The 20,385-nt window shown below is 44.5% G+C and overlaps 2 protein-coding genes across 4 annotated transcripts in view; one reads left to right on the top strand and one right to left on the bottom strand.

Annotated features, from left to right (window-relative positions):
- Positions 1-11,642, top strand: part of ATXN1 (ataxin 1) — a 386,096-nt gene extending 374,454 nt beyond the window's left edge. For all 3 annotated transcript variants that reach the window (XM_029242536.1, XM_029242538.1, XM_029242537.1), the window contains one exon: positions 5,877-11,642. In XM_029242536.1, the coding sequence (XP_029098369.1) occupies positions 5,877-6,407 (531 nt within the window). In that variant the 3' untranslated portion in view covers positions 6,408-11,642. The remainder of the gene's footprint in view (positions 1-5,876) is intronic.
- A 4,677-nt stretch (positions 11,643-16,319) lies between these two features.
- GMPR (guanosine monophosphate reductase) overlaps positions 16,320-20,385 on the bottom strand; it is a 40,811-nt gene continuing 36,745 nt past the window's right edge. The window contains 1 exon segment of the mRNA XM_029244478.1: positions 16,320-16,848. Coding sequence (XP_029100311.1) covers positions 16,668-16,848 — 181 coding nt within the window. The 3' untranslated portion in view covers positions 16,320-16,667.

The following is a 20,385-nucleotide window of genomic DNA, read 5'->3' as shown; positions in this document are numbered from 1 at the left end:
GAGTTGCCCGTAGATAGCCAAGTGGACATCACCAGGTAACATGGTTGCCAGTATCCACGTATGCCCTGGTGAAGTCACTTGTTTTGCATACGTGTTCTGGCTCCTCACTGAAGGCAAGTACTAGGTCTTAAACAGTAAGTCCCTAACACTTCGCAGGTGCTCGGTGTTATATTTTGAACTTTATTAAAACTGCAAAACCTCAAGTGTGAACACAATAATATTTCTCAGCACCCAGAGGGAGACCCACATGGACCTCAAATTCAACTAATTCAGACTCATTTCTGGTTTAAAGTGACATCATGTCACAAGATCCTACCATCAAAATAGTACCCCACTGGCACTGACAACATGTTTTGAAGCAAATAATGTTCCTCTCCAAGGGAGTTTCAAGAGGACAGACCCAACCATTTTTCTCACTGAAAAATCTGTCGGTATGATTTGTTCATTAACTGTTAATGATCAGTTAATCTTTAAGAATGTTTATGTCCTTCTGACAAACCTAAATACGAAATTGAAATAGATTTATTATGACTTACTTTCGTGTGCTTATTTGAGATATGTGCAAGAAGAGTTTAACTTTTTCTAATGAAAGGGCAAAAACTTACTTTAGTTCACATATATGCAGACCAAAAAAAAAAAAAAGTGCATTATCTAGATAATTCAGGGTACATAATTAGGGTGGGAAGAATATTCGTGAGGATAAATATTAGCGAGGGTAAATAATTAGGAGAAAAATAACGTGTGGCCTGAGCCATCCAGTCCACTGCTTACAATGATCAGATTTATCTGAATCTTTTGCTCCTGATCTGTGTGGACCCAGCTGAGGGGGTGGCATTCTTTTCCCAGAAGGGCAAATCACTTTTGGGAGAAGACAAAGCCAGAATTTAGGAGGAAGGGACCAAAGGCAAGCCTTTGAAGTGACAGAGAAAATTTGCCCAAAGTTCTCTAGGTTAAAATAAATCCCATTATTGGGATTCCCTGGTGGCTCAGTGGTGGAGAGTCCGCCTGCCGATGCAGGGGACGCGGGTTCGTGCCCCGGTCCGGGAAGATCCCACGTGCTGCGGAGTGGCTGGGCCCGTGAGCCATGGCCACTGAGCCTGCGCGTCCGGAGCCTGTGCTCCGCAACGGGAGAGGCCACAACAGTGAGAGGCCCGCGTACCTCCCAAAATAAATAAATAAATAAATCCCATTATCATTGGCTCTTTTCAGCGCCTCTCATGTATTCTCTTTCATCACTTCTTTTCTTTCATGAAGTTTTAAGTAGGCTGTTCAAGCTATCGACCATCTCACAGCATTTAATTCTAAGACCTGCCTTCATAGTTCGGGGAATAACGAAGGGCTTTCAAAATGCCGCAAAATATGGTGTATGTAATGGGGAGGATGTGCATCTATCTCACAGCTTACAGAATCATCAGTAAGGTTACTTGTCACAAAGGCTTTGAAGCCATTTCTTCTCAGTGAGTCTGCAGATACTTGGCAACATGTGAAAGTCTTCGAATAGATTTGTATACAGTAGAAGTTATTTTCAGAACCTGAATATTGGCTGCTCTGAGGAATGTGTATAATATGGCTCACACAGCGAGAACTTGTTCGTTAGTGGGTGTTGGGCTGTCTGTCAGTGAGACTCTGCCCAAGAGCAGGGGATCATCTAGGAAACGCAGACAAACAGTCGCCACTTGAAGTAGGATTTGTTCCCTCTGCTCAGTGTATGATGTTAATGGCTTTAAGAGGTTTGGGACAGGATTTATGGAGCCAGCTCCAGGTTGGTCCTCCCACTTGGAACTCAGTTGGCATCCCCATCCGATACTATTACTTGTAAGTATATTTGTACGTATGTACATGCAAATATATATGTGTGATGTGAATGTAGTTCTGATCAGCCTCGTGACACTTATATAGAGAGACTTGATTTGCATAGTAGATGTAATAAGGCTGATGCTATTTCACAACTTTTTGTATCAGGAAAAAAATCCATGACCTCTGGTCATTGGATCCTATTTATTTCAAGTAACATTCCCCACTTTTGGAGCAGTGGAAATGTTAAGGTCATGTCTTCTGATGGTATTACAATACCTTTGTTTACAGGGGCAGAGATCAGGAACATAGGAAAAAGAAAATGGGTTTGGGGGCCAAAGAGACAGGGATTAAATTCCAACTCCATCAGTATATAGTCATGACGTTAGGCAAGTGATTTAATCTCTCTGAAACTATAGTTCCTTATTTGTAAAATTAGAACAACGGTATTTTTCTCACTTAGTATATTGTATCAAACAAAACGCTTTTTGTAAAGTGGGTACCTGAACGTTTGACATAGTAGAAACTCAAAAATTTTTCATTCTCTTTACATTATTAAGATAACCCAGAACAATGAAACTTCCCCCTGATAACATGCACATTTATATGGACTCATGCTCACATACACACTATAGTAATAGGCTTCCATATAAATTCATTCTAGTTGTTTTTTCTAAAAACACTTAGGTCTTCTATGGAGCAAATAAAGTATACCATTCAAAAAGTGTATCTAAAACTGGATTAATCATAGTTATCAAAAAAAGATAAAGCGGTTAAGTAGAAAAGCCACAATCCATGTAAATTACATGGAAATTCACTACATTTAAAGTGGGATATTTTAATTATTTATGTTTCTGTATGTGTGCCTGTGTATGAAATTCAACAGAACATTTTCAATATTCTTGTATTTAGTCAATACAGTCAGCTCTGCATATCTGTGGATTCCACATCTGCGGATTCAACCAACCACAGATTGAAAATATTTATGGGCAAAAAATTCTAGAAAGTTCCAAAAAGCAAAACTTGAATTTCCTCAAACTTGGATAGTTCCCAGGCAACTATTCACATAGCATTTACATTGTATTTTAAGTAATGTAGATGATTTAATGTATACAGAGGATGTGCGTAGGTTATAAGCAAATACTGTGCCATTTTATATAATGGACTTGAGCATCCTTGGATTATGGTATACTTGGGGAGTCCTAGAACAAATCTCCTGTGGATACTGAGGGACAACCATATTATTTTAATTTGCTCACACATCTACCATTTTCATTGTTCTTCATTCCTCCCTGCATCTGCAAACTTCCATCTGGATTCATTTTTCCTCTACCTGAAGAACTCTTTAGTATTTTCTTTAATGCAGATCTGTTGATGGTGAATTGTCTCAATTATTATTTATCTGAAAAAATGTCTTTATTTTGCCTTCATTCTTGCAGGATCTTTTTGCTCAGTGTAGAAGTCTTGGTTGGCAGTTCTTCTTCAGTACTTTAAAGATATTCCATTGTCTTCTAGCTTCTATTATTTTTATTGAGAAGTCAACTATAAATTTAACTCTTGCTTATTTGGAGGTAATGTATATTTTGTTCTGGGGGCTTTTAAGATTTTCTTTTCCTGACTTTGATTTACAGCAGTTAAACTATGACCTGCTGAGGTGAGAATTTCCTTTTATTTTTCCTGCTTGGGGTTTCGACCTTCTTGAATCTGTGGTTTATTGTCTCTTATCAGTATCAGAAAATTCTTAGCCATTATCTTCTCTCTCTCCTCCTTGTAGGATTCAAATTATGTGTCTGTTAGGTCTTCTCAATGAGTCTTCTATGTCTCATACCCTTTCCTCTGTATTAGCCATCCTTTTGTCTTTGTGTTTTATTCTGTATAGTTTCTTCTAAATCTCTATAATTAAAAAATCCAGTTCACTAATTCTCTCTTAAACCATGTTTATTCTGTGGTAAAATCCATTGCATTCTTGATTTTAGTGGCTGTATTTTTTTTTCATTCTAGAATTTCCATGGATCTTTTAAAAAAATAGATTCTAGTTCTCTGTCAGAATCCTCAACTTTGTCTTTGAGCTCCTTAAATATTGTAAACATAGTCATTTTAAAGTCTACATCTGGTGACTCTATATTAGAAGCCCCTGTGGGTCTGTTTATAGTATCTGTTGTTTCTGCTGGTTTTTATTCATCTCATCTGCTCATGGACCTCCTCCCCCTTTTTTAATTGAACGTCTTTTATTTGAAAAATTGTGGAAATAATTCAAGACCTTAATTTAATTTTAGGGATGAATGAGATGATTAAAATCTGAGCTTCAGACATTGAGAGGAACTGTCTGCTTCTGCTTCACCTTATTTCTAGAATTCAGTGCTTTGAGGGAGCACCCTCCTGTGGCTTACCCTGAATTCCGTTCCCTGCCCGCTGAAACCCACCTCCCATGCTCTTGAGATTACCCAAAGCTCACTGTAACTGCCCCACTTTGGAATGTACAGATATCCTTAGGGGGAAATAGCATCAAACACCGGGTTCAAATGTCTGGCCAACACCCTTTCCTGATCCTGACCCAATGGCTTTTTTACTGGCATATTTTGTGTCTACTGCCATAAGAAAAACATATTTCTTTTACATTTTGTCCAGAGTTTTTTTTGTTTAGAGTATTTAGTGGTCCTCATCAGGAAGGTTGGTCCAAATTAACTGGTCTACTACATCTACAAAAGCCATTGAAAACCGACTGTTTAAAACTACTTCATTCTTCTCTTTTTCTTTTTTATATAGCATAAAGTTGAAGAAATTAAATTTCTATGAAAATTAAACTGTTCAAACCTCAAGTGCATTTCAACTTGATTTGATGGCAGTAGTAATACTTGCACTGGAAGTTTGCAAATCCCTACACAGACCACCTCCTTGCCTTTGTTCACATAACCCTACTTCCAGGACTGTCTTCTCCTTGCAATCATTCCTCTCTCCTCCAGTCCCATTGTTTTTTAAAACTCAGCACAAAAAAAAAAAAAAAAAAAAAAAACTCAGCACAGTGTATCCTCATCCCAAAAGACTTCCTTACTCACCTCTTCCATGCCTTTCCTCTGCCCTCCGACAGCGTAATCCCATGCAGAGTAGTAGAGCCCCACTCTGCGACCACACTCGCCACGTTGATCGGCAGTTATTGTGCATGTGCCTCTTTTGCCCATTGGATTGTGAACTCCTTTGTGACCAAGACTATTGTTTCCAATTTCTTGAAATTCATCACAGTGAATGGCACATAGTAGCCTAGAGAAAACGGCAGGTATTGAAAGGATACTGGGCTTCCCCTGCTTTTGATATTTGTTTTTCAAACAAAAGGGAGACTGATTTGAGTACCTGGGGCTTGCCCATGTGGATGGGCCAAGCCCTTGAGCTGTCTGTATTCATTTCACCCTCAAACCCCTCCAAATCCTGCCCATCCTTGGGGTCCTGGAAAAGCCCTCCCTGCTTTCTCCAGCCCTCCCTGATTCTGCTCCCCCTAAATTCCGAGAGTACGCATTCATTTATCCAGTAAATATTAAGTTTCAACCATGTGCCAGGTACTCTTTTAGGGGCCAGGGACACAGTGATGAGCACATAAGTGCCTGCCTTATGGGGCTTAAATACAATCTAACTCTGATCCGTATTCAGCCCTGTTATACACGAGAATAGCATCTGTCCAGTGAGCTAATAAGACACAAGAATATACCTTGGGCTTGAGTCACGTGCAGCGCCTAGCCCAGTGCCGAACACTAAAGTAGGTGTTCCGTCATCCTTGGGGCTCCACTGGCTTGTCTTAATGGAGACCAGCTGTAGAGCTGATACACAGTAAAACGATATTTTTGAATGCTGAATGGACTTCTACCGGCTTCGACCCAACATCTACATATGGTAAGTACAGGTACAGCAGAAAGTTAAGAACCTCATTTGCATCTGTTGGTGGAGGAGGTTTGGGGAACTGAGTCTTATTTTTTTCCATTCACCTGTGCGTATGTATGTCTGTGTACGTGTAATGTATACAATAAAACAAGAATAAAATGTCTTCATTTCTTCCTTCCCTTCCCTCTCCCTGTCTCTCACTGTTCCCACAGGTCAGCGTGGAAGTTTTGGTAGAGTATCCTTTTTTTGTGTTTGGACAGGGCTGGTCATCCTGTTGCCCGGAGAGAACCAGCCAGCTCTTTGATTTGCCGTGTTCTAAACTCTCCGTTGGGGATGTCTGTATCTCGCTCACCCTCAAGAACCTGAAGAATGGCTCTGTTAAAAAGGGCCAGGCCGTGGATCCCGCCAGTGTCCTGCTGAAGCACTCAAAGACCGACGGCCTCGCGGGCAGTAGACACAGGTACGCCGAGCAGGAAAACGGGATCAATCAGGGAAGTGCCCAGATGCTCTCTGAGAATGGCGAACTGAAGTTTCCAGAAAAAATTGGATTGCCTGCCGTGCCCTTGCTCACCAAAATAGAACCCAGCAAGCCCGCGGCCACGAGGAAGAGGAGGTGGTCGGCGCCGGAGAGCCGCAAACTGGAGAAGTCTGAAGACGAGCCACCTTTGACTCTTCCTAAGCCTTCTCTCATTTCTCAGGAGGTTAAGATTTGCATTGAAGGCCGCTCTAACGTAGGCAAGTAGAGGCCGTGTGGGGAAAGGAAATCTGGCCCTCCTTTATCATTTGTATCCAGATTACTGTACTGTAGGCTAAATAACACAGTATTTACATGCTATCCTCTTACTTTAGGGTTCTGTTATAACCTTGTCCTTAGAGTTACAGCGGGGGTTGGGCAGGAGATGGTGCATATGCTTTTTCCACGCGTGTCTCTCAATGGGGTGGGCAGGCAGGGGCTGGGGCAGGTCCAGCCCGGGCTCTGGGCGGGCGTCCTGGTGGAAATGAACGTGGCCCCACGGTGCCTGCCTTTTCTAGCAGCGCAGATGCACCCATGGGGTGCCGACTTCTCCCGGTTTCGGGACAACGGGCTGCAGGGGGTGCGTGCGTGCGTGCAAGTGAGGGTGCCCGGGTGCCACGGCAGGTGAGGGTCTCTTTCTCTCTGCCTCCCTCTCTCTTGCTCTCAGCACGGGATTGGAGGTCCAGGGGCATGTCCTCATGAGGTTCTCACGTGCAAAATCAGCATCAGGACCCCAGGTTCAGGGCATCCCAGGGAGGCCGTCAAGACAGCAGATGGAAAACTAACCGTGTAAAAGAACATTTTTTTTCCTCCAACATATTTTACAATAAAAGCGACTTTTAATCATAGAGATATATATTCCCCCCATGGGGCCTGACTGCACTGATATTTTTTTAAAGAGCAACTGCCACCCGTGGGATTTCGTTTCTGCTTTACTAGTGCAGTGATGTCTCCAGGGCATCGTGGTGGGCAGGGCAGCCCCCGCTGCCATCGCTCCGCACCCGGGGGGTGGGCAGCGGGGGTGGCGGAGAGTGAAACCCACCCTGGTCTCTGTGCAGTGTTAGGAAAACCAATCAGGTTAATCGCATTGACTTCACTCCCAAGAGATAGACACAAGAGAGCCGCAGAAGCTCTTCGCATTGGGTTTGCAAATCTTCTGTCTTTTAACTCTAGTACTGTTTGTAGTTCATGACTATGGACAACTCGGGTGCCACTTTTTTCAGATTCCAGTGTGACGTGAGGAATTAGATTTTGAAGATGAGCATATATATTACTATCTCTAAGCACTTAAAATACTGTTCACACTTTATTACCAAGCATCTTGGTCTCTCATTCAACAAGTACTGTATCTCACTTTAAACTCTTTGGGAAGAAAAACTAAGTTGCTTTCTTTTTTTTTTTCAACACTGTAACTACATTTCAGCTCTGCAGAGTTTCTCACGGAGCAAGATGTTGAAAGTTTCAATGTGGTTTAATGGGATGAATGTGAATTTTGAACTAGTATGTGACAATGAATGACCACCAAGTACAGCCTGACAGGAGGCACTCTTCACTTTGATGTTTGAGAAGGAATTAAAAGCATATGCAGAGCTGGCAGAGGAACTGAGAGGAAAGGGATGGAAAAAAGAATACTCACTTTTGTCCAGTGTTTTTCTTTTTAAGACGAACTTTTAAAGAACCTTGCGATTTGCACATCTTGAGTTTATAATTTGTGTGATATTCCTGCAGTTTTTATCCAATAACATTGTGGGAAAGGTTTGGGGGACTGAACGAGCATAAATAAATGTAGCAAAATTACTTTCTAACCTGCCTAAACTCTAGGCCATTTTGTAAGGTTATGTTCCTTTCAGAATTCATTTTGGTCTTCTTACCGCATCTGTCACATAAAACCAGGTCTTAGCAGGACAACTCTGAGAATTTTCTTCAGATTCATTGAGAGAGTTTTCCATAAAGACGTTTATGTATGTGAGCAAGTTTTTTTTTTTTTTTAAAAGAAAACGATTACTTTGTTGTTGTTACTGATGTTATTTTCAGAATGACTTTTATTTTTCCATCTGAAATCAAATCAAGATTTAATGTTTGGTACAAACCCAGAAAGGGTATTTCACAGTTGAAACCTTTTATTCCCAGAGATCTGAAATATTGTTTGTGGGTTTTGAGTGTGCATTTTAAAGTGCTTTAAAAAAAAAAATGTTTTATAAGGAGGGAGAAATTTTTAAATATTCTTACTTGGAATGGCTGCAACTTATCTGAACAAATGCCTGAGTTTTCTTTTACCATTGAGAATAGTACTTTTTCCATTTCACCAATTAAAAAAAAATTCTAATGTCAACCCACATTTTGGCTATCTAGTATTCACATTTAGCTCTCAGCAGAACTAATGATTTTTACAAACCATTTTCTGGGGTGTACCAAAAACATTGGAATAGGTTTAGAATAGCTAGATCCAGTCCTTGACTTTCTTTGATTTTCATTACCCTCTCAGCATGCTAGCAGAGAGCTGGGTGAGTCCATTCTTGCAGTCATATTGCTTATTTAGTGCTGTATTTTTTTAAATGTCTCTGTTCAGAGAACTTGCTTAATCTTCCATATATTCTGCTCAGGGCACTTGCAATTATTAGGCTTTGTTTTTCTTTTTGTTTTGATGGTAAGAGGAATATGGGGCTGCCATTATAGACTTTGTCCTCATCAGTACCACTAATTACAGCAACTCATGTGGACTCAGAGAAACACCCACCACCTTCTGGCTTCTTTCGAGTATCGAACTAACTGGATCCACACCTCCAACACTAAAATGGGAAAACATAACATGGTTTGGAGCAATAGGAACATCATCATCGTTTTTGTGCTTCTGTTTCAGGTATAGGAATTATCAAATAATTGGTTCTTTCTAAACATTGTCCCATTTCACTTTCTTGCTTCTTTAGCACGTGCAATACTTTCCGTGCCAATAGAGTCTGATCAGTGTGCTCTAGAGGAAGCTCAGACCCTTTTGGCTTTTTCCTTACTCGGTCCCTCTTTCCTGTTCTGGCCAGAGTAAGGGCTGGAAGGAAGGAGCCAGGAAGGGGAGGGCCTCCTGCTGCGCGTTTGCCCCGCTGCGGATGCCGAATCCTGGGGCAGGGAGCTTTCTTTCGGGAGCCCTGTCTGCCACCTTGTTGCAGAAAGAGCAAGCAAAGGAGGTGGAAGGGGAGAACGGCACTTCCCCCGTCACCACGAGGAGTAGCGAATGTGCAGTGCAGACGGGAGGGAGACAGAGTCCTTTCTGAGGCGCACTCTGGAGCAATAGTGCCAGGATCAACCCATGTTCCACGATCTTTTCCGCGAGTGGGCAGGTCTGTGTCCTTGAGACTTCGAGCCGAGCCTCTGGGCGCGGGCAGGAAGCGTGGCCCGCCGTGTGCGCACCTTCCAAGCGTCCGGCCGGTGGCTACGGAAGGGGCCACCTGCGAACAATGGTCACCACTCCTTTGTGGCAGCTCTCTCTTCAAATAGAACATCCAGAGGACAGGGGCCTCCTCTTGTGTGCAGACGCTGGCGAGCCCCAAGGCTCCCAGAGCAGCCTTTGTCACTGCGCCTGCGTAGCCGACCTAACAATGACAGGCATAGAAACCCTTCCGTGCCGTGCAGCTTACGAGGATCAGCCATGTGCCTCTGTACTGTGTCCACTTTGCAATATTTACTGAACCCGTCTTTCGTTCTTCTTTCTTTCCTGTTTTCCATTTTGAAACTAATAACAGCAGGCCTTTTGCGTTTACAGTGGAACACAATCACCAAGAAATTAGTCAGGGCGAAAAGAAAAAGAATAACAAGCAACCAACAAACATGAACCTCTCTTTATAGGGATTTCTAAATATATAAAATGACTGTTCCTTCCTTAGAATGTTTTAACGTTAAGAATTATTTCAGTTTGTCTGGGCCACATTGGGGGTGAGGTGGGGATACAGAGATGGATGCCACTTACCTCAAATCTTTTAAAGTGGAAATCCAAAATTGCTTTTTCATTTGGACGTTCAGGATAATTTTCTATGTTGGTCAATTTTTTGTCTTTTCCAACTCACCCAGTTTGTTTTGGGATGCTTTTTTTTTTTTTCATTGCTGTCGTCAATCCCATTTCTCACTCTGAATCATGACCCTTTGTGTTTTCTGTTAGGTGAGTGTGTTGGGTTTTGTCCCCCACCGGGAAGTGGCAGCACCCCTCCTTCTCCCCTCTAAGGAACTCTGCGGAACCTTTCACACCTCTAACTCAGGGACGGGGCTGGCGTGTGTGTGGTACACTGATGTGTCCAGAAGCAGCACTTTGACTCTTCTGGAGTAGGGATGTACAACTTCAAGGAATGTTTGGATTTCCTGCATCTTGTGGATTTCTCCTTAGATACTGCATAGATTGCAATATAATGCTGCATGTTCAAGATGAACAGTAGCTCCTAGTAATCATAAAATCCACTCTTTGCACATAGTTTGATCTTTACTGAAATACGTTGCCAAAATTTATTTTTGTTGTGTAGCTTTGGAATTTTTGTTTGTTTTTTTTTTTAAGGAAACAATTGATAATACCCTTTAACATCTGTGACTACTAAGGAAACCTATTTCATAGAGAGAGAAAAAGAATCTCAGATGCTTTTGAAGACACTAATGCCATGCTATTTCAGATCTGGGTGAAGCAGCAGAGCTCTGTGGACTGAAGGCCAGGCTTTTTGAGCTGTGCTGGTTGTCATGGCCACTGTTTCATGAACTGCAGGCAGCTCAACAAACCATGGTCTGTTTTCTCCTAAAACCCTTTGCACTTCCTATCTCCTAGTCACCCGAGATGATCCCAGGTGAAAAAAGGGCCAGCGGTCTCTGTGGCCCAATCCAGCTTCTTCGGGGTGATGTGAAAGCAAAGGGAATTATGCTTTTTGGTTTTTAAAGTGAAGTGGAGGTCTTTGCTTCCACCTTGTTTTCAACCCAGAATTTCTGAAATAGAGAATTTTAAGAACACATCCAGTAATAACTATACAGAGAATATACTTTTTTATAAAGCACATGCATATGCCATTGTGTTGGGTTGGTTTCCTCTTTTTTTCCACGGACAGTGTTGTGTTTCTGTTGATAGGGAAACTCCAAACTGTTTGCACACCTCTACTCCGGAGCTGAGATTTCTTTTACATAGATGACCTCGCTTCAAATATGTTACCTTACTGATAGGATCTTTTCTTGTAGCACTATACCTTGTGGGGTTTTTTTTTTTTTTTAATGTACACCTAATTTGAGAAGCTGAAGAAAAAAAACTTTGAAGCACTCACTTTGAGGAGTACAGGTAATGTTTTTAAAAATTGCACAAAAGAAAAATGAATGTCGAAATGATTCATTCAGTGTTTGAAAGATATGGATCTGTTGAAACAATGAGTTTCATACTTGTTTGTAAAAAAAAAAAAAAGGTTGAAAGTTACATGTTTTTTTTGTATATAGAAATGTGTCATGTCTAAATGATCAGATTTGTATGGTTATGGCCTGGAAGAATTACTACGTAAAAGGCTCTTCAACTATACCTATGCTTCCTCTATGTTTCTGTTACATAGAACCCTCTTCTGAGGGAGAGTAACTCTGTATTCTGCAATTTGAGAATACTGTTCATTCCTATGCCGAAAGTACTTCTCTGAGCTCCCTTTCTTAAACTCTTAAGCCATTGCAACTCCTTTTTCTTCAGAGATGATGATTGACATTTTCAGCACTTCCTGTTCCAATAAACCCAAAGAATATAATTCTGAACAAGAAGTGTTTGTAACAAGGGATCCTAGCTACCAAGAAAACAGGACTCATTACGAGGACACACACACAGAAACGTTCAGCCTTCTTTCCCCCCGACACCTCAGTTCAATGGGGGGTGGGGTAAAACAAGGATTTCAGTTGAAATGCCTTGTTTTACTTTGGTTTTGATTTTTTCTTTACTATTAAGAGGCCAAAATAAATGTGGAGCAACTTCTCAGAAGTCGTATTCTGTCCAGAAATCAAGTTAGCCAGCAGAAACTGGACAGCTGGGGGGATACTGAGCAAATCTCCCTCTAATTCTTAAATTCAGAATCTCAGCCCTTCCCTTACCGTTACATGCGACGTTTCTGGTAGCTGACGTTTACCTGTACGATGGCGGGAGGGAACAGCAGCTTCAGTTTTTCATATCCTCATGACTCGCATACAAATGGTTCAGCTGTATTAAAATTAAGTGCTTTTTGGCCAATAGGTAGTATCTCTACAGTAACCGTCTCTTAAGAATTCCCGTCACTTTTCTTATCTGAAAGGACTCCAGTCTTCCACTGCAGATAATTGGAGATTTCACCCAAGTTTTCTTTCCCTTTAGTTTGTTCGTTTGCTGTTGGGATGGCCGATGAGCCAGTCTCCTTTTCCATGGCCAGTCTGAAGGCCCCCTTTGGAAGTGCTGTTTACAGTCATCCTTGCCGAGGTAACATTCTGTCCTCCGGAATAGCAAATCTGAGCGGTTACCAAGCTGGGTGTGTAGGTTTCCTCTGCTTCTTACATGAACCACCTACTCGTAAATCATCCGGTCCAGGAGTGGGGTGAATTCTTTAGTCAGTGAACATTAAACTTGATACCTGTGCATTCAGTTCTGTGAATAACTGCCCTTTTGGCCTTTCGGGGAGGTTTCTTCCTCCTCGGCCTTCACTGCTCCCTGTAAACCCAAATCAGTGTCAGCTGAAAGGCTCCAATTGAGCCCAGCCAGTATTCGTGGTGGCCTTCGGTTAAGATGAGAGTCCTAATTTCTAGCCAGTGGGGTCCTGGTCCCAGAGCCATCTCTGAGAGTCACACTGTTGTATTTTTTAGTATCAGCTCACCACCCACCAACCTCCCCATCATACGCCTCCCACCGGCCAAGGGAAAAGAGACACTAGACCTCTGAGGGCACTATCAGACTGACATGGCCAGTACAGAGGAGAACTAGGGAAGGAATGATGTTTTGCACCTTACTGAAAAGAAAATTTTAAGTGCATACATAGTTAAGAGCTTCTATTGTGACAGGAGAACTTTTTTCCATATGCGTGCATACTCTCTGTAATTCCAGTGTAAAATATTGTACTTGCACTAGCTTTTTTAAAACAAATATTAAAAAAAAATGGAAGAATTCATATTCTATTTTCTAATCGTGGTGTGTCTATTTGTAGGATACACTCGAGTCTGTTTATTGAATTTTATGGTCCCTTTCTTTGATGGTGCTTGCAGGTTTTCTAGGTAGAAATTATTTCATTATTATAATAAAACAATGTTTGATTCAAAATTTGAACAAAATTGTTTTAAATAAATTGTCTGTATACCAGTACAAGTTTATTGTTTCAGTATACTCGTACTAATAAAATAACAGTGCCAATTGCAAATGTGTCTTTGCCTTGTGTTAGGTCCTCGGAGAAAGACGAGGCTGAGGATATGGTCGTAATTCCTCCCTCTTACTTAAGCTGCTGTCATCACTGGGTAGGTTTGTGGTGGAGAGGGTGACGTAAGGCAATGCTTTTCCTACTAATTTTGGGGGTGGGGAGAGGGTTGGTCTTGCTTGAGATGAGATTCTGAGATAAAAGGCATGTTTCAACATCTGATGTCTTGGCTGGTTCCGTTCATGTTTACTCCTATCTGAGCGTTGCTGTTTGTAAGAGATGAGGTAACTTTTGTTTTTCAACAGTATTTGGCATCTTTGTTGGCTCACAGAGCATTATCCATCCATTTCTGTACAGTTTTGCTGTACACTGGTTAGTTGTCTGAAGGTGGACAGTTCATTCGTGTTTCCTGTAGTTCATGCCTGTTAGAAACTCAGAGGTTTGCACGGTGCCCAGTCTCAGATAGATGAGGCTCAGCAGTTGCCCCAGAAACTAGTTCCTCCAGGGCCCAAGCAGGTGAAGCCCTCTGCCCGCATCTGCACGCGTGACTATCCAATCCTTCCAGCCCTAAGGGTCTGCAGAGCTGGAAGAGAGCTCTCGGCATTAAATCCAGAGTTGTCGCTTAGCCCAGGCAGGGACGGGTTAACTCCTTAACTGTTGCTGCCTTCTTGCTTCACAGATGGGGACATCTCACCAGGACTCTCCTTTAGGACTTAAGAGTTGAGGTTCCGACGCATTGTGAATGCTAGTGTGTGAGAGAGAGAACGTTGGTGTGTAAACTAGCAGTGATGAGCTGAGCCTTGTAACCCAGACAAGAAGGCTGCCCAAGTCCTCATCCTCCAGAGCATTCTGGGCAGACGTGGGCAAGTCTGGTGAAGCGGTCTGAACCACTGCCTTCCCTGCTCTTTGTTTTAATATTAGATGCTAAAGGTCCTGACAAGTTTGGGGTCCAGTAGCTGTGAGACTTACCTGAAGCAGTCATACTGATTAGAGAAAAGCCTTGGCTTCACATTGCTGCAACGAGGCAGACCTGGAAACCACCAGAAGCCCACAGGCGGAGCCGCCTAAGATGAATGGCATCTAGTCACTGGCACCCACCCCTGCACAGGAAGCCCTGCAGTCGGCAGGGTCCGAGGGCTGCTCCAGGGCAGGATTCCCCATGCCCATGGCTACTAGAGGCAAGAGACCAACTTGCAGAGGGTAAGGGGCCCTTAGAAGTGAAACCTCTGCTTCAAAATGATCCTGATGAGGTTTTTGGCTTCTGCAGTCAGTCACGTTTTCACTCCCCTAAAAACCAGGTGAGCGAGGGACCTGCCTTCCTGGAAACAAAGAGCGGGTAGTCTGCAAAATCTTCGCACAAGATGGATCAAGCAGGTGCACATCACCGTGGAGAGGACTGCCCAAAGGGGTGCCGTCGTGTGCTCCACCCTGATGGGAGAAGGTGACCCCCCAAAAGCCAAGACCAGGAGCATGGAGAACGATGCCATTCTGGAAGTTTCCTTATTACTTACTGCTCGTCCATTTTAATGGATTTAAGACTTCTCCACTTCTCTCCCTTATTTTGCAAATAAAGAATCTCTTACAGCTAACACACTAGAGGACTCAAGTGTCAAACACGTCTTCCACAGGAACAGCATGGGGCTTACATCTCAGACAAGCAGACAGAAGAGGTGGGGTGCCTCCAGCAATGACCCACATCTTGCTTGATGTTCCACATCCTTTAGACCCTCATCTCAAATGTGTAGCCGTTCGTGTTTCTACAAGTATAAGAAGTATTCTGAATGGATTGAGGAGCAAAAAGCATTACAACGGAGTTCAAGTTGCTGGATCTTTAAAGGTATTCTTCTAAGACTAAACTCCGACCTGTAAGTTCCTGGAGTGCCATGGTTTGGTTGGATTCCTCATACGGTGTCAGTCACCATGGACATCAGATAATTAATTCGCTCTTACACAGTAGGAGTGTGTGGCTCCTTTCTGCTCCAGGGCTGTCGCTTGTCTTTTCAGAGAAAATTTAACTCCCGTACCTGCTGCTTTAGCCTCGTTTAAAAGGAGATAAAGTAAAACACCCTGGGCTGCATACATCTCCCAGTCCTGATATTCAAATGATGCTTCAAAAGAAGTGGCCGGTCATCATTAATTCATCCGTGTTCACCATTTAGACAAGTGTCACAGTGGACTGCTGTGGGATCCCTGCCAAGGCCACGGGTCCTTTCTCCAAGGAAGTACCACTGTCACCAATGAACAGACCCTTATACAGTAGTGCCCAGTGGTCCTTCCTGGAAACCGTGACAAGGGAACGGTTCTATCTCAGATTTTAAACCAATGCCTTTTAGGAAGGCACTGCTCAAAGTTTTGGTCGCTTTCCAGTGGGACTCTACCTGCCAACTTTTCAGTGGATAACCTTTCAATAAAAGATCTCATGGAACTTCAAAATAATATTCTTTGAGAGGCCAACCCGATGAGCCAGAAAGGAGGAGGAGAGGGAAGAGACGGGGGAAAACAAACCAAATGAAAAACCAGGACAGGGACAGCTTCCTAGAAGCAGCAGCAATAGAGGACCTGCTCCCAAAAGGCACGTGCAAGAAAGGTGGTGGAAACACGTCACCGCACCTTGGGGGCACCTGCCGGAATCAAATTTTTCAGGTTCACCTGTCAACTGCTTTTGTTCTTTTCCAGCAACCGAAAGCTGGATGGAGGGGATGCCGGTTCCTCTAGCTGTGGTTCCCCCCAATCTTCCCCTCCCGCCCTCCCCTCCCCTCCCCTCCCCTCCCCTCAGGTACCTTGACCACTAAAAGCCAAGCGTGGGAAGAAGGCAGAAAACCCCCCAGCTCCCCCGACCACTTGGTCCTGCAAATGCAGACTCCAGCACGCAGGCAAGTCTTCATAGCATTATATTAAAGTGAAACCCTTTTCTTAAAAAAAAGAAAAAAGGAAAGAAAAGAAAAAGGCGTGAGTGTTAGTTTTAACAAGGAGGTTACATGTTCTGGGCAGCTAAGCTCCAACCACTGACCCAGGAAGTGCCTTGCTTCTGGGATCAGCCGGAACCTCTGCCGTCACAGGAGGAGGGGGGTGGGAAAGCAGGCCTGTGCAGATGCTTCCAGCGGCTGGAGGTCGTCTCGTCCTTGATCTCGAGGTTAGCTGAACACGGTGTTGTGCTGCTGGGTCACCCGGATGAACGTCGCCCTCCTGCTGAGCTCTTTGAGTTTGGCAGCCCCTACATAGGTGCAGGTAGACCTCAGTCCTCCGAGTATGTCCAGAACAGTGTTCCTGACATCCCCTTTGTAAGGCACTTCCACGGTCTTGCCCTCAGAGGCTCTGGAAGAAAAAGGGAGGTTTTTTTCTTTTAATCTGGTTCTTTTCCCTTAAGAAGCCGGCCAGAAGGATTACCCAGCCGTAGCCCAAGGCACTCGGGCAGCGACACGCCACCCTCCAACGCCACGCCCGCATCGGCCTTGCTGCACACGCCACGCAGGTCAGGCCAGCATCTCAGAGGAAGGCACTCCTCCTACCCAAGATGCATGACCTCGCTGCTGGCTGCCCAGAGCCCGTCAGCAACCCTGGAAGAGTCACAGACCCAGACCGTCACCCCAGAGGGCGACGTCCTCCCCAGCAGTGTGCACTACTCCATCCCCATCGAAAACCGGCCCCGCCTTTCCAGTCTCTGTTCATGCTGTACACACACCTCCAACTGACCCAGAGCCCCGGAATACCTACGGGACAGCGGAACAGACCTCCTGACCACTGCCCACCAGCGTCTCTCCCACGTGCTCTCCCTGATCAACAACGGAACAAGCCCAGGGCGTCCCTCCCCCACCCCTGCCAGCTCTCCAGTCAGGGTCAGACAGAGCACCTTCACAGGGGACAAGCCGGAGAGGAGGAGGGAAAGGATGGAGAAAAGGGACAAGTCAAGCACCGCGAGGTGACGTGGAAACCTCCACTAGTAAGGTTAGTGGCTCCACTCACACGGCCTGTCTTCCCAGGGCCCTTGTTGGGTGCCCCTGCCCCCAGGCCCCAGCTCACCACCCTGCGTCTGCACAAATCACTATGCCTGTTGTCCCGGGCGTGGCACGGGGCTCCTGAAAGGTGGAACCAGAGCAGAACTAAGGACTTCCTCAGCACCGGAGGCTGCAGGGCTTTGGTTAGCGTCTTCTGAGTTTTCAGGGGGACACTGAGACCTTCAGAAGAGCTGGCACGTGGCGCCAACACTAGAGCACATCTGTCCTTGCTGATTCCACGTCACGTCCCCTTACTGCAAGATGGAGATACAGTCCAGACTTGCTTTAGGAGGGACATTACAAGAAGGAACTCTCCAATCCATGCAAAACTCTAGCCTCCATCTAAGGGTCAGGCCGTCTGGAAATTTTAACAATTAACTAAATTCTGGAACTTTCTTTAGCTGGTCTCTTCAACTGAAAAAGTAGCATCTCTTGATCAAAAAGTTATTACCTAGAATTTCAAAAGGGTAGTAATTCTTGAGCATTGCAATCTACACCTGCAAGACTACCCTCGGGTGAAATCTAGCAACTTAAACCATCCACCAGACCAAGGGCTGGCCTAGTTAGTGGCTGGTTTACAGCACCAAGTCCACGAAGCCGGCCACTGGCCACACACACCCAAGATGACTGGCGTCACTGCACTCTGTGACCAGAGACCAACACGCGCACGTGTGCCTGAAATGATGGCCCTGTCATTTTTTAAAAGCGGTTTCCATGGCCTTCCCGAGGCTTACTGGACATCCTCCAGTTCCTCAGCATTGCTTCTTTGCTAAGTGGTGATGGCACCTTTTACAAGTCACTTATCGTTGATGCCCAAGTCTTCTCATCTGTAAAATGAAGGGCTCTAATCTGTCTCCCAAGGACAGCAAGAGAACTAAGTGGGTAATGAGTGGGAAAGAACTAGTAAAGCATAAATAACTCTGCCTTAATTAAATACAACATCAAAGACGGAGAATCACTCTCAGGAAGACATCAGGTGCTGGGAGGGAGGGAGACAGACAGAGACAGATCTAGAAAGAGAGAACACAGATGCAGCCTACAGGGCTCAGGCTGCCTCTGGATTAAGGTACTTCAGCACTTTCCTTCCTTGGCTAAGATTTGAATCCAGTTCTGGAACTGAGTCTTGATACTCCCAAATCTTCTGTTTTCTTTTTTGTTTAAACCCTGCTGAAATCACAGGAGAGGATTTTTTTTTCCCCAGCTCCTTGGCTTCTGTTCACCCTCGAGTCTGGCCTTCCCTACCTACTTTTCTTAGAACCCAAAACAGATGCAACGGCTAGAGCGCAAAAAATGTCCTCCAGGCAAAGCAACTGACTGTCACGGAATCGCAACGGCTCCACTTCCGGACCAGCACATAGGAGACAGGCATGGGCCCTTGAACGGTGACACTGGTCACTGGCAAAGCATTAAATAAGCTTCTTGGCCAGAGGTCCAGGTCGGATGTGAGACAGTAAACCCCTCCCCTTCTCTCCCACAACACACTGTACAGCCTCCTCCGTCAGTCACCACACAGGAGAGAGGCCTTCGGAGGCGGTGTGGGCGGGGCGTGTCCCTCTTGCTTGGACTGTCTGCAGTTTCCAGAATGAAGGTATAAATGTAGTCCCCTGCTCTCCTCCTTCCCACCGTGCTGTTCGCATACCACAACATCACTGATACTGAGATTCCCCCCAAAAGAGTATTGAAGTCAGCCTACCAGTACCCAAGGAACAGAGCTTCAGTGGGGGGTGGGGGGGACCCACCCCTCCTGCCCTCCCACCCACCTGAAAATCTCAGTGGAGTTCAGATGTGTACCTCTAGGTTGGCTCAAACCTTACACAATCCATCTGAATCCCACACCTTCCTTGTAAGCTTTTGGGTGTGGAATAAGTGGTAGGAAATGGAGGTTATCAGCGCATGGCAGGGGGCCTGAGTTTCCATCCTTGTAAGGACATCCTTCTAAGGATGCAGGGCCTCCTGTCCTGTGCACAGCTTGTCATCAGTGCAAACTCTGATGAGAAGCAATGACAGACTATGGAGCAGGGCGAGACAGTGGGTATATTCTGTCACAACGTTCTTAAAACACACGTGCACACAATTAAAATGGAAGTGGAGCAGATAAGCAGACGTGAGCATCCCTTCTGCACAGTAACATAATTAAATGCCTAAAAATACTGCCTGTGTCAACTGCTTGAACCCAGAGGCAGGGAAGAGTCCTGTGGGAGCCACTGCAGGTGACACACAGCAACTCTTCCCAAAAGGCCTGACCTCTGTGAGGTGGTCTCGCCCACTCCTGTATCATATGCAGTGGGAGACCCATCCTTCTGCCTGCCACTTATAGCCTGACTCATCTCAGGCTCCACACCAGCTCTATCGGGACAAGGCTGTGATACCAGGACAAGGCCTGGAAGTCTGGAGGGTCCCCTCCAGGGCTGGTTGAACAAGAGTCATACCTACTCACACATACCCCTAGTTCCATTTCCAACTTATCCCCAAATACTTCTCCTCTGCACTGCCTTTCTGGGGCCCCAAACACTGCAAAGCCTGGTTGGATGAAAATTATGGCTACTTTCAAAGAGGCAACATATGTTTTCTAATCAAAGATGACACAAACAAATGGAAAGATATACCATGTTCTTGGATTGGAAAAATAAATATTGTCAAAATTACTATACTACCCAAGGTAATTTACGTATTCAGTGCAATCCCTATCAAATTACTAATGGCATTTTTCACAGAACTAGGACCAAAAAATCTTAAAATTTGTATGGAGACACAAAATAACCAAAGCAGTCTCGAGAAAGAAAAAGTTGGAGGAATCAGGCTCCCTGACTTCATAGTACGGGCACAAAAATAGAAATATAGATCAATGGAACAGGAC

This window comes from Monodon monoceros, unplaced genomic scaffold, assembly GCF_005190385.1.
Source record: "Monodon monoceros isolate NGI ecotype Baffin Bay Population unplaced genomic scaffold, NGI_Narwhal_1 Super_Scaffold_3, whole genome shotgun sequence".
In the NCBI taxonomy this organism is placed as follows: Eukaryota; Metazoa; Chordata; class Mammalia; order Artiodactyla; family Monodontidae; genus Monodon; species Monodon monoceros.
This window is presented reverse-complemented; position numbering and strand designations above follow the sequence as displayed.